Source organism: Haliotis cracherodii, unplaced genomic scaffold, assembly GCF_022045235.1.
Source record: "Haliotis cracherodii isolate W230 unplaced genomic scaffold, xgHalCrac1.p SCAF_19, whole genome shotgun sequence".
Classification (NCBI taxonomy): Eukaryota; Metazoa; Mollusca; class Gastropoda; order Lepetellida; family Haliotidae; genus Haliotis; species Haliotis cracherodii.
The window spans coordinates 8,535,840-8,550,254 of NW_027266274.1; the positions used below are offsets into that span (position 1 = coordinate 8,535,840).

General features: G+C 39.2%; 1 protein-coding gene across 1 annotated transcript; it reads left to right on the forward strand.

The window, feature by feature from the left end:
* Positions 1 to 597: 597 nt before the first annotated feature.
* On the forward strand, positions 598 to 12,216 carry LOC139467076 (uncharacterized). Its single transcript, XM_071248795.1, has 7 exons — positions 598 to 647; positions 1,387 to 1,492; positions 1,947 to 2,050; positions 3,602 to 3,677; positions 3,884 to 4,002; positions 6,508 to 6,543; positions 12,137 to 12,216. Exons 1-7 carry the CDS (start codon positions 614 to 616, stop codon positions 12,214 to 12,216), a joined length of 555 nt encoding a protein of 184 aa, XP_071104896.1. The 5' UTR covers positions 598 to 613.
* The last annotated feature ends 2,199 nt before the right edge of the window (positions 12,217 to 14,415 follow it).

Sequence of the window (14,415 nt, forward strand, 5' to 3'; positions counted from 1 at the left end):
GTACATAAAAGAGATTTGTCCCAACAAAAAACAAACCATACTGTTTGTTTGCTGTTTAACGACGCATTCAGCAATATTCCAGCTATATGACGGCGGTCTGGATCAGACAATCCAGTGATTGACATCGTGAGCATCGATCCATGCAATTGGGATACGATGACATGTACCAACCAAGTCAGCGAGCCTGACCATCCGATCTCGTTAGACGCCTTCTGCGGCATCTGTATTTGAACATTGATGTATTTATAAAAATTAGTATACAGCAATTAAAAAATGTGTATACAACGAGGTCACAAGACACAAGACACAAGAAGTATTTTCTTTATGCTATAATCTGCAAAAGCAGATAAACATTTCTGTCGTAAATGACTTTGAAAAAGGGCTGTTGAGTATGTGCTACAAAATTGTGTGGATATACAAATTCGTGAAAGCATAAAAAGTCTTGTGTTCGTTTGAAAGGTTGTAAATATACGTGGATCATGCTGTCAAGTGTTTTCACGTTGGCCCCGCCCCATACCTGCGTTGTTGACAACAGAAGACACCATGGGAACACACCCTATAAAAGGCCAAGGAGCTAGCCAAGACACGGGTAGAGAAACCAAGGTTCATCAAGATGTGGAAAATGATGACATTATCGTTCCTCATGTGTAAGTTACATGTGTTTTATCTGATATTAACATAAATGGGATTCAACGTCTTTATGCTTTCAATGCAACGTGTTCCCTTTTCTGGCTTTTCTATGTGAATAATGTCTTTGTCAGTCTTGCGTTTGGTCAAGCACAATATTTATAACATACTTAATAACGCTGTGTCTATGCATCTGGCTGTAGATTGAGATTTAAATTTCCTATTGTACATTGTATTGATTCAAGTCAGAATAACAGCTCGTGTGCAATTCAAACATGCAATATCAGTTTTGTATCATTACACATACTCGAAGTAGGTATTATAATGTAACAGAACTAAGCCACCTTATGTGTCAGAAGCAATTCTTTCATAAACCAGAAGTTTTTTTGTATTTATGAATATGTGTTGAACTTGACACGTAACCAACCTTGCTCAATCATGAAGTATGAAAATCACATACTTCAATGCATAAAAGGACCCGTTTCTCTAACACTTTAGCTTGACATACATAACATGTTATATGTTGTTTCTAAATGTCCGCTGCATGTGGTTACATCAGACTGTTTACAGACGTTATCTATAGAAACCACTTCCAGTTCCGGTCCAGTCCCTGCCTAAAATAGCAGTCCTAATGTTAAAGTTGAATATTGCTGTAAATCGTAAATGTTTATGGTCACGAAGTTTTCACGAGTAAAGATAATATGTGATTGGGCTTGAAATTTGATCATGAGGATATTTTAGAGGCATATGTTCTTTCAGGCATCTTCACAGCAACACTTATCAGGGTTCAGGTTGCTGCTGATGCTGCTGTTGCCTGTGCTGCCTGCACCGCTGCATATAAATCATCTGGAGATACGGAATGTCCGTAAGTAAATTCCATCTCAATAATCAAAACTCAGTAAGTGATATGACAAATGAGATATATAAACAGAAAACTAAACGATTGTGGACAACCCCCGTCTGTATCTGCCGTTAAATATAAATGTGAAATGTTTTTGAGTAACAATGGATTACCAAAGATGAGTGTGATATATACCATGCACGTCTTATCATAAGAGTCGACTTGAAAGGCTATGGTAATTATGATCAGATTGGGTGACTTGGCTCATTGGGTATCATCATGCCCCGACAGCGTTCGTTGTTGTTCGTGCACACGATATGGCAGGAATAGTTCTGATGGTGGCCCTAAAAAATTATCATATCATTCATATATTTCGGAACGTTTACAAAAAAATATTTATATAATTGTATGCTGATATAGTGTATAAGACATCAATGATACAACAGATACTGCGGTGTTATCTAGATGTACTTTGCAGAAATTTGAAAACGTACCTTGGATGTCTCGAAACTGCTGCGGGAACCACAGAAGGATGCACACTTTCAACAGCAGATGCCCAGATAATCACAGACGCTAAATGCAGTAAGCTGAAGTTCCCTATCGTTCGTATTACGTTTTTCGCCTGCATTTGCCCCTTTATTTTATAATTTACTTTGCGAATTAGTTCTTGAGGATTATACGTACTGACATGACGAATGGCTGGTTAAAGATTACTCATGTCAATTTAAGTTTTTATTGTAGTAACATTCCTATTTAGGAAATATTTATTGTAAAGACAACGGCATTATTCGCATTGGTGCCATTCAAGTTCCACAACATATGATGTATAATTAGATGTAATACATTTTGATACAATGGAAACGTTTTTCAAAGCATTTGCTTTCTTTTGTCCTAATCTATAGTGAAATTATATCACATCAATTAATCAAACTCAATGGTTATATGAACAACATACACATTACGTAAAATACTGCTTATATAACATACTTAGAGGCAAAGTAACTCGTAAAATTATAAACAGATATATAATCAATAGATATTTCAAAGTGATGTCTAATGTGCAGGTGACACAGCTCACATACCAAATACAATGTGTTTTACGCCCTTTCCCCTTGACAAAGTATTTGGGAGTCTCTTTTTAGATGAAGTGGCAGTGTGCAACATTTAGTTATGAGTATATTTCTTATTTCAATTGAGGAGATAATGCCTTACTAGATGTTCACTGCATCGATCTAAAAGCGCCGATTGGCCCCTCAAATATCCGGGTTAGAACTGGCCTTCGGCAATCTATGCTTGTGGTAAATGGCGACTAAAGGGACTGAATGGTCAGGCTCGCAGACGTATGTCATCGCGTGCCTGTTTCGTAGATAGATGTTCATGATGTCAATCACTAGATTGTCTGTTAAAGTCTTGATTATTTATAGACCGCCGTCATAAAGCTTGACTATTGCTGAGTGCAGCTGATTGAATATTGGCATACAAAAGACGGTTCCTGTTTCACGGGTACCTCAAAAGCACTCAATCTGGCGTTTTCAATCGTCCATATTGGAGCATATGGACATATTTTGGACTACAAAAGAAACTTATGGGCATGCATCAACCTTATCCCTGGCGAGTTTACACAACAAACTTCAACTACATAAAAGCGACAAACTATTTCCATAATCACAAGACATCTCTGCTGCTACAAACCAATGTCCATTGTACGAATTGACTTCAGAAACACATGCTGATGACATTGTCGCTTTTATTCATTCAGTTCTCCCTTTCCACTGTTTGTTAAAAAATTGTAATACGTATTCCCATGGTGAAGATCGCAAAAGATATGTGACAGTCCGACTGGCTAAAAAGCACGAAAGTAAAGGATTTCTTATGGACGCATTGTGTCCAAACAATACAGGGTCCAATCGGTACCTTCATATGACCCGGGATTAGTTTGAGATATGGCACTGAAACAGATGTAGACACTGAATCAAGCTAACCCTGTACTAATAGAGATGTCCTAAATTTCAAAATAAAAAATTATGTACCCCACAGGATAAGAATTTTCAGAATGTGTTCTTTCTTTAATCGATAAGTAGTCTGAGAATGTTGTAGCACACAGATATACAGTGGATTCCAATTCCATTTCAGCGTCAGGTTTGGATCCACCCTGCCAATGCCAAAAAGAGTTCTGGGGAAGCGATCTAACTGACGACAAGGAATGCGCGTAAGCTCCAGATGATAAGGGGGATTTCATTCTTGGACTTAAGTTCAAGCAATGTAAAAATCAATATATTCAATCTATATTTACAAGAAAATGGTATGTGTATAATAGTTTATGTATGTCTTATTTTGTGACGCCAGGATAAGAATAAACAAAAGAAATGCGGACTATTATACATTACTGTGTTTACAGCCATCACGTTGTTTTAGGGCTCTGAAGACCTACATCGCCTGTCTCAACAAAGACGCAACTAAAGTTACATGTGATGGTAAAACCTTAGCCTCTACACTAGTTACCAAACCGCAGGGGAGGTCGGATTCCAAGTGCAGTAAGTATCAGTTGCACACGTTCAGTGTATTCATACATCTCCAGAATTAATGGTCCATATGGAGCCCCGTTTCGTACTGTATTCTCATATTATAATCTAACACTCAAAAATAATTAACACACGCCTTTCAAAAAGTATCGGCATTTTACAACTGTAATCGACTCGTTGATATGAAAAAGGGAGAGGCTTTCTTTATTATCCAATATGATTCTGCATTTTCAAAAAGCGTTTTGATCGAGATTGATGGTCGAAATCAATTTTTTTTTTCGTACTGAATGGGGGTACAAACTTTTCAGAGTCACTTGTTAGTACTATTGAAATTATTCTGGTTTAACCGGATATATTAAATCTGTGAACGAGAAACAATGTTCATCATTTTTACAAAATGTACATTAATAAAAGAATTCATCTGCTAAATATAAAAGATAAAAACATTTCCATATTCATAAGAAAACTTTGGCATAAACAGAGTCGACTGTGCTATTCCGACTATATAGTGACATGTGTTTATGAAGCACCGTCAAATAGTCAAGGCTCAAGGTGTTACGAAAAGGTGAGCGTATTCTGCCTCATCGATGGCAAGTGTCACAAACACATACAAAGGCAAATCACGCATTCGCCTGGTCAAAATAGGGAATTGCAGCGGACATTATTTTTGTCACTGATGCGACAAATATGGAAATATCTAGCATAAAACTTTTTGAAAGCTTAACTGAGGCCTTGAATGTTGTAACCTTGATCACACCAATTCTTGGCGGGAGTCTTACATCGTTCTTTCAAACAGAGAGCATGCTCCATTTTACCTCAAAAGTTGTGAAATGTAGTCACCAAGCACTGGAGCTGCAGGATTGTTGCTCAACATAAATGGGAATGCCTACTTATTGCAACGTACAAATACATTTGGACCTTAAACCTAATATTTTATCTAGCTGTGAGCTACATGGCATGCTAAAGATAGAAAGACGTTATCCAAAGCACATTCCTCGCATTACTCAGACAGAGGAAAACTACCAGGTTTACTTGTTTCCATTAGAAAAATAGATCAAATATTTTGGTTGCATTCTTCATGATCACTTCCCCCAGATTTACTACAGGACATATGGGACTGATAGTTGAAATACTCTTTTAGTGTGACTAAATGGGGATACAAACTTCCGAAAGACACCTATCTAATTCTATTGAAACTTCTCTGGTTTAAACAGATCTATTTCATATTTGAAACAGTGAAATCTCAACCAAAGATTGTATTTCTTTGGGATCATAGACTTAAATACCAAAACAAGTCGAACGAGAAACAATGGTCATCATTTTTACAAAATGTGAATTAATAAAAGAATTCATCTGCTAAATAAAAGCGACAAAACCCTTCCCATACTCATAAGAAAACTCTGTCATAAACAGAGTCAAGTGTACGATTCCGACTATATAATGACATGTGTTTATGAATCACTGTCAAATAGTCAAGGTACAAGGTGTTTACGAAAAGGTGAGCGTATTCTGCGTCATCGATGACAAGTGTCAAAAACACATGCAAAGGCAAGTCATTTCACATGTCTACCATAAAACTGTTTGAAAGCTTCTTTCTTTTTGAAAAATTCAGTCCCTCACTTCACAAAAGTCATGAATATTATATATATATATATATATATATATATATATATATATATATATATATATATATATATATATATATATATGTATATATATATTCAAATAAGTGAAGATCCGGGGTAGAATAGGTCTTCAGCAACCCATACTTGCCGTAAAAAGGGACTATGCTTGTCATAAGAGGCGACTAACGGGATCGTGTGGTCAGGCTAGCTGACTTGGTTGATGCATGGCATCGTATCCCAATTGCGCGGATCGATGCTTATAATGTCAATCACTGGATTGTCTGGTCCAGACTCGATTGTTTACAGACCGCCGTCATATAGCTGGAATATTGCTGAGTGCGGCGTTTAACAACAAACAAACAAACACAAATATGACAGGCAGCATGCCTCGCCTCATTGAAGCATGTATTCGGAAATGGTATTAGAGGTGGTCTCATCAGTTATGAATTTAGTTAGAGACTCATACGTGATACGAGTTGAAAGCGCAAGCCCATTAAAATTGTGTTCAATCTTATTGCACTTATTTAATTGTTACTATATATACTAATTGGTACTGGTATTTATGCCATCGCAATGCTTTATATACATATACTGTCTATGGACTAGATTCGTAGGGGTTATCACGCAATGCTATGAACTAAATGATATATTTTGTAATTTAGACATGATGGTAAGATTACATAATTGTCTGGGTATAAGAGAGAGAGCGTATTCTATCAACTTATTATATTCACGTATTTGGGGTGTAGTACACATTGGTGCATATAACAGAGCCGCACACAGATATGCCAACAGAGATTAATCATTATATATATATACATATAACCTACACAAAAAGTTAGTTTTCTTTGTTAATTAATAGAATCATAACTCTTTTACAAAACAACAACAGGTACCACCACCACCAGCACCACCACAACAACAAAAGGTAACACAGGTAAAATTATCAGTTCAAAAGCTCTCCATAATGTATGGGCCTATATACCATAATTATTTTATTAGAAACATGTCTTCAGACTCGATTATTATAAACCGTTGTCATATAACTGGACTATTGCCGAGTGCGACGTTAAACAACAAACAAACTTTGTCATTAAGACATGATGGTAAGATTGGATAACTGTCTTGGTATAATAGTGATAAAGTATTATATCCATTAATTATATCCACGTATTTCGAGTGTAGTATATACTGCTGGATGTAACAAAGCCCCAAAGAGACCCATGTAAATGCCAAAAGGGAATACTCATTACAGTAAACTACGGTTATAACGAACTCAAAGGGACCACTAATTTTAGTTCGTAATAACCACAGTTCGTTATAAGCATATATAGAGCATATATTCAACAAATGGCCGGGACTAAAACAAAGTTCGTTATATCGGTAAGTTCGTTATTAGAGTGTTCGTTATTAACGTAGTGTACTGTATATATACATAGTATCTGTACAAAACGTTAGTTTACTTTGGTAATTGATAAATACATTACTAACATCAATTACTCTTACAAAACAACAACAGGTACCACTCCGACAACATCATCAGCAACAACAACAGGCAACAAAGGTGAAAATATCGAGTTCAAAACCTCACCATAATGTATGGGCTTTATTTTAGAAAACTTGCTTTTATATCAGAAAACAATACGAAACGTCAGTTTTCTTTAGTACTTTATAGACATTAACATCACTGACCCTTCTAAACTAGTGTCCAAAAGAAACGATACCACCTGTTTGCAACGACATAAAAGAAAAACTAAACAATGCAGAAGTTTAGGATTGGTGTTATGCTTTTGAGAAATCCTTTCACAACATCTGTACAAAAATTTCATTTCAATAAAATCTGTACAACCAATATGAAAAGCCTTTAAAGATGGGTGGGGTCGAAAAATGAACATTTCGTTAGAGCACTGATCACAGAAACAACGGGAAATGTCACACCACACGTCTCAAAGTCAAGTCAGTAGCGGGTATGTCCACCGTGAGCAACAATACATGCGTTGCCATTCCTCGAGGAGACATCGTTCCAAGTCCTGGACGTTGACTGGAGGCACACGGCGACGTCGGATTTGCCGATCGAGGTGGTCCCATAAGTGCTCAATGGGATTCATGTCCGGTGAACATGCGGGCCATGGCAAAACCTGTACGTTGGCGTTGGCAAGGAAGTTCTGTGTCAATCTTGCTGTGTGTGGCCTTGCATTGTCATGTTGGAAAAGGAGTCCACAAGGCTGTTGCTGAATAAAGGGCACCACAACAGGCCGTAGGATGTCATCAAGATAACGCTGTGCATTCAGGTTTCCACGAATTACGACAAGCATCGTTTTGACGTCACCACATATGCCACCCCAAACCATTAACCCTCCACCTCCAAACGGCCGGACCTGTTGGATACAGTTAGGCGCCAAACGTTCACCAATACGTCGGTATACAAGCTGCCGTCCATCGTTTCTGAAGATGAGGAATCTGCTCTCATCAGAGAACATAACACGTGCCCAGTCCCGCCGTTGCCAACGTCGTACTCGCCTGGCCCAGATCAGTCTGTTGTTCCGGTGTCGAGGCGTCAGGAGCGGTCCGCGGTAGGGATGACGTGGCCGGATACCATACTGCCGTAGTCTCCTGTAGACGGTCTGTCGACTGATCCTGTGTCCCAGTGCTGTAGCCGCCGTGGACGTCGCTGTTACGGTGCGGTTCCTCAGGTGTAATACCCGGATGTAACGATCTTCACGGGGCGTGGTTACTCGTGGTCTTCCACTCCTGGGCCTGTCTGACGTCTGACCTGTCTGACGTAATCGCTGCATCAACCTGGTGATAGTGATGCGTGCGCAGCCCAACCTTCTGGCGACGTCGACGTGTGACGCTCCTTGTTGGACCATTCCAATGGCTCTCTCTCTCTCGATGGCTGTCAAACGTGGCATATCTTGTGTTCTTTTTGTTACTGTGATATCAACGTGTCTGATCAGCCGTTTTATACAGTTTCTATGCACGTGCAGAACATGCTAGAGAGGGAAATGTCACTTTCACGAAATTTACGTTTTTTCCCGGAAGTGATCACGTGTTCCCAGTATTTTTTATCGACTATGCTGTGTTTGGGATGTGCAATACGAATTGGCATGTTTTCATATTAGACAATCCACTTAGTAAAAAACAATTTTGAAAATAAGTTGGTATCGTTTCTTTTGACACTAGTTTAGAAAACAACAAGGGGTGTCACTCACGACACCAACACCAGCAAAAAGTTCGTTCAAAAAGTTCAAAAGTACTGAGTAGTTTGTTTGTTTCTTTGTTGTTTAACGCCGCACTCAGCAGTATTCCTGCTATATGACGGCGGTCTGTAAAATAATCGAGCCTAGACCCGTCAATCCAGTGATTGACATCATGAGCATCGATACACGTAATTAACACCCTATCCCGTTGCTAGCCTCAAGTCGCCTTTTACCACAATCATGGGTCCCTGAAGACCTATTCTAACCCGGATCTTCACGGGTCTGTTGATTAGTAATCTATGTTAGATACTTCCAAACCTACATTGTGCCAAGATTGTCTTGTCCTTCTCATGCCAACTGGTTATATGGATGGGTAACGGGGGTGACTTTTGCTTCCAAGACGTGTGTTTTGGTTCACCATGTTTGTTTGTTGTTTAACGCCGCATTCAGCATTATTCCAACTATTCGGCGGCGGTCAGTAAATAATCGTGTCTGAACCAGACAACCCTGTGATTGATATATTGAGCATCGATCCACGCAATGGGATACGATGACATGCCTCAACCAAGTCAGAGAACCTGACCATCCGATCCCGTTAGTCGCCTCTTACGACAAACATAGTCGCGTTTTACGGCAAGCATGGGTTCCTAAAGACCTATTCAACTCCGGATCTCCACGGGCCATTTGGTTTACCAGCATCCTTTTGAATATTAAGATATATATATATATACATAATAATGATACCCTGTGTGACACGTAATCCTATCATAATCGATGTAACTATCATCAACCAGTGTTTTTAAGCCAACCCATTGCTCAGGATTTTTTAATATTGGCTCCTATTGTGTACAACTACCAGTAGCTAAAGTGATGACGCTAATCCTGCTGGGATATTGTGTAGGAAGCAGAGGTACTGTAGGTCTCGATGATCCCCAGCGAGGTGGCCTAGCTTTGGTTTTAAAACTGTATGTATAATATTGTTATGCTCAAATATGTTTCATAAATTGTGTCTAAATATCAACTGACGTCCAAATGAAACTTTACCAACTGAAAATATAAATTTCAGACAAATTATAAAAAAAATCGATGAAGTCTATCTAAAACACATAACCTAAATACAACAATAGTGTATGCAGAAAATGTAAATCGTCTGTTAAAAAAGTGAAAAACAAGTGCACCACGGACAACTGCAAATGCACGTGCGGGTAAGGTTATAAAAAGATGCCACGACTCACAGTCGAACAACGTGAACGAGCCTTGGGTAGACTCAGGGCTCATGGAATCAGGGCTTTTAGACCATCCAGAGGACAGGTCGTCTGCGATTGGGATGGGCCCGGACTGTACGACGTTGGCAGAGGGTTGTGTTCACTGACGAAAGTCGATTCTGTATGTTTAGGGCTGATGGAAGACAACGTGTTTACCGCCGAAGGGGTGAACGAACGGCGGCATGTTACGTGCAGGAGGTCGTACCATATGGTGGAGGGAGTGTTATGGTGTGGGGAGGGATCTGTGGGCAGGAGAGGACACCGCTGATCATCGTTGGCGGAAACTTGACAGCTCAGCGTTACATGGTTAACATTCTTCGTCCAGTTGTCATACTATTTCTCCAACAGCAGCCACGTGGTGTCATTTATCAGCATGACAACGCTAGAGCCCATACAGCCAGAATTGTCACTAACTTCCTCGCAGCCAACAACGTCAACGTCCTGCCGTGGCCTGCACACTCACCCGACATGTCCCCCATAGAACACCTCTAAGACTTGATGGATCGTCGTGTTCGACAACGACCACACTCTCTAGCCAACCGGCAAGAACTGATCTTTGCCCTCCAAGAAGAATGGCGTCAAATCCCACGTGACCTCATCAGACGACTGACTTTTTCTGTGAGTTTTTGCGTGTATTGAGGCATTTGGTGGTCACACAAGCTACTAGTGACTTGTTATTGAACGTGAGCGATTGTTTATGTACTCTGCCTATTGTCCATGATTCTGAAAGCTCGAGTTTTGTACCACACCCAACTTTGTGGGGCTCTGATGTCATTCTCAGTCGCGGTATGATTGTCATTTTCAGTGTTGATTATGTTGGTACATTGATCTTCTCAATACACTTTACTTCATGCATGTATGTTTTGTTGTTATTGAACAAGAGTGATTTCAAACTCTGGTAAAGTTTCTTTTGGACGTCAGTTTAGTATGCCCAATGTTTCATAACTTGTTTTTTAAATAAAACTTTGCATAAAAAAATTAATTGTAAATATATTAACTTGGTCTCGTCGCTATGTGGCCTAAATAATGCCGTTGCGACGTTTAATTTTAACTCACTCACCTTATGCGAAGTGAGTGAGTGAATTTTGTTTTCTTCCGCAATCCGTATTACTACAGCACTATCACGGTGGCGTGTGAATACTCGAATCTGAGCAAGTCACAACTTGTAACCACCTGATCCTATTGCAGTCGGTAATTACGATAAGCAATTCGCACCTGGGAGCTTCTAGTTATCAGCGTATAGATTTATATTCATGTTATGAGACACACGTATAAGCAGACACGTGTTGCTGAGATAAGGGTGTTTCCTTTCACTCCTGATCTATTCAGCTGAGGGTGCTTTTGTTGTTTTGTGTTGTGGAAACGGAAAGGTGGTCACATTGGACTCACTGGCACTTATTTAATGGATTGGTGACTTGGTTGACAGCGTGGATGAATGATCATGGTGCTGATCACTGGATTCACTGGTCCAGACTCCATTGTTTTACAGGCCGCCGTAGTTTGTCAAGAATATTGCTGTCTGTCGCGTCAGGGTAAACCCACTTACTCTTTCTATACACAATGTGGTGGGTACTACAGGTACAGTTTATGCTTACTGATTTTAGAGATCCAGTTATATAATTTCCATCATTCTATTTTGTCGATACAGGTTATTCATTGGCCTTGTGGTTCTGAATTTAGATTCCTCCAGGCAGCATCATGTCGACATTTCCATAACTGTCAATTACAGATTATCACCATGTTAACACTAAGTATAGGTAATGAATATACGGGTATTTTGATCACCCTGTTCTCTGAGGCAAAAAAGCGACTGCGGGTACACGTGCATCAATGATCGACGAAAATACATCTATGTAACATCACTGGATATAATAAATGTCTTTGTATTTATTCAAAAAATATGTCAATTATGGTATATATTACATCGTTGTCTGAGGACATTAAAATACTTTTTTTTAAATAACGCGTTTTACACTGCATATGCGCCATCATCAACACAATGTGTCCTGTGTAAATAGTTATTCCCTATATAATGTTTTGTGTCCATTCTGTATAGGTTCCGGAGCTTCTCCACTGAGAATGTACAGTACCATAGCTGCCTTTCTTCCCTTCGTCCTTACTGCATTTCGACTTTGACCGACCCAGGAATCGCATAAAACGCCTGCTTTCCAAACGTCTATCGAGTGTCGTCGCTTATTAACTGTCAAATTAATTAATCTGTATGATCATCATGCTTAAGACTCCAGATATATGAAAAAGTAAAATTATTAAAAATGTTTGCGGTTTTGTTCTAATCGTCATTGCAAGAATATAGATGTATTTTTAGTGATGACATTTTCAAGTCTCTTAATATTGTGTGCAGTGAAAGAGCAGGTATATGTACATAACTGTTAACTTATTGGGTGTGATATGTACAAATTTTGAATTAAGAAATGAAGCTGCTGCAAACTGACTAACGGGGGAAAATCTCCAACGTACCTTTAGGCCCAGCTGATGACATGAGCCTCCCCAAGAGGAACACTGACGAATAGAAAATGTCATCAACCCTTTAGACACTTTGGCAGCAGATCAGTCAATTTGTGCATGGTATAAGTTTTGTTGGATTATGAATTTACCTATGTGATTGAAGAATAACCCTCAAATAAAAGTTTTTTGCAATAGCCATGTTCTATTTTCTATTTTTGTGGTTTTGATAGTGCGTTAAATGATGATTGCACTTATATAGTGTGTTCGTGTGTGCGCGCGCGTGTTTTGTGAAATCAACAAACAAACAACAATTGGTATACAATCAACAAATGTATTACAAAATTAACTAGGTTTCCAAATCAATACAAAGTACATAGCAATTACAATGACAGTCACGATAGTCAATAACAGCAAAAGTCGGTGATAATAACATATATTCACCTTGCGGTGACAGTGGTTAAGCTTCCGAGATGGTCTAGGCAGGGAATCAGGGATGATAAGCGATCATCACAAAAAAGCTGGTTCAGATGTGATGAAATGCGTGAGAGATGCCTAAACTCGCTCTTGTCTCCTTATGTACAACCTACCTACCTATAGCTACTGGAAAGTTCCACCCAGTGCCCTCACAAGTCCATCGGTACTTGAACATTAAAGTAGTTTCCATAACATCCTATCACCGCCCGCGGTATACAGGACCGGACATTTAAACACCATAAATATAAATATAACAACTTCCTGACGACTGATCACTGTCCAAACACAATGCAATGAGTGTCTACCGAACCCCAACAGAAACAATGTAACACAGCTACAATCACTGTTAAACAATAAAATGCACTGCTATATAACAGTGTGTGTAAATGTGAATTTCGGGTTCGGATGGTTACAGTTACATAAACACTGGTTTGTCTGGACAGGAATTAATCACTGAAGACCGCGGTGATATTATTGCTGAGACACAACATAAAGAAGACATACACGACAGCAATGGAGAGACTGACAAAAACATGTTCATATATGCACCCGCATTCAGTAATATAAACCCGCCGTGATATTGCTGCGATATTGCTAAAAGCGGCGTAAAACCAAACTCGCTCACTCACAATAACATCTAAATGATATATGGTGTAAAACGTGTCCAATACCAAACATATCACATGACAAAAGAGCTGACTGTGCCGTTAAACAACAATCATACAACAGTCTCCTGTATCTTTGTCCAAGTAATATCCTTACTCGGAAGCTGTCATCACTTTGTCCTCAATCTATTCGCCCTAGGAACAATGAGACAGTGGGTACATATTTTTGCCACGCCGAAAGGACCAAATACACATGGGTTCAGATTGTTACAATCTGTGAGGTACCTGATAGCATAGATGATAGATGCTAGCCTGTGCTATCAAACACTGGTTTTCCAGGCCAGGAATCAGTTGCAAGATGCCGCTGTGATACAACCGGAATATTGGTTTCTGCACCACAAAGCAACATTGACTAACTTAACCTGATTATTACGGATGGTCGGTAATAATTTTACCAGTGCTTCTCTTGCACATTACAAAAGCAGCGACAAACCGCATGAACTACAAACATATTAGTGTGTCTGCCTTAGTTGGATGCATTTAACGAGTAAGGTTGTACCCTAAACAAGTGTGAGACCGGAATAATTCAGTGATGGCAGAATGTCTTTAGTCGATGTCGTTTATTCGGTTACACTCAATTTGAAGACATTTACGTGCGCACACAGTAGCACTTCAAGACAAAAGTGTAACGGTCCTTCCTAAAGCAATCTACATCACATATGTAACATATACAACAAACAGAAGATTACTTACCAGTAAACAAGTTACCCTGGCGACATAGAACGTTATC

What these genes read in the sequence shown, in the direction of transcription:
- LOC139467076 (XM_071248795.1), top strand. Translation starts at nt 614, where the DNA reads ATGTGGAAAATGATGACATTATCGTTCCTCATGT. An exon ending in TCTGGAGATACGGAATGTCC is followed by an intron (nt 1,493 to 1,946) that starts GTAAGTAAATTC and finishes TGTACTTTGCAG; the next exon opens with AAATTTGAAAACGTACCTTG. An exon ending in CACCACCACAACAACAAAAG is followed by an intron (nt 6,544 to 12,136) that starts GTAACACAGGTA and finishes CATTCTGTATAG; the next exon opens with GTTCCGGAGCTTCTCCACTG.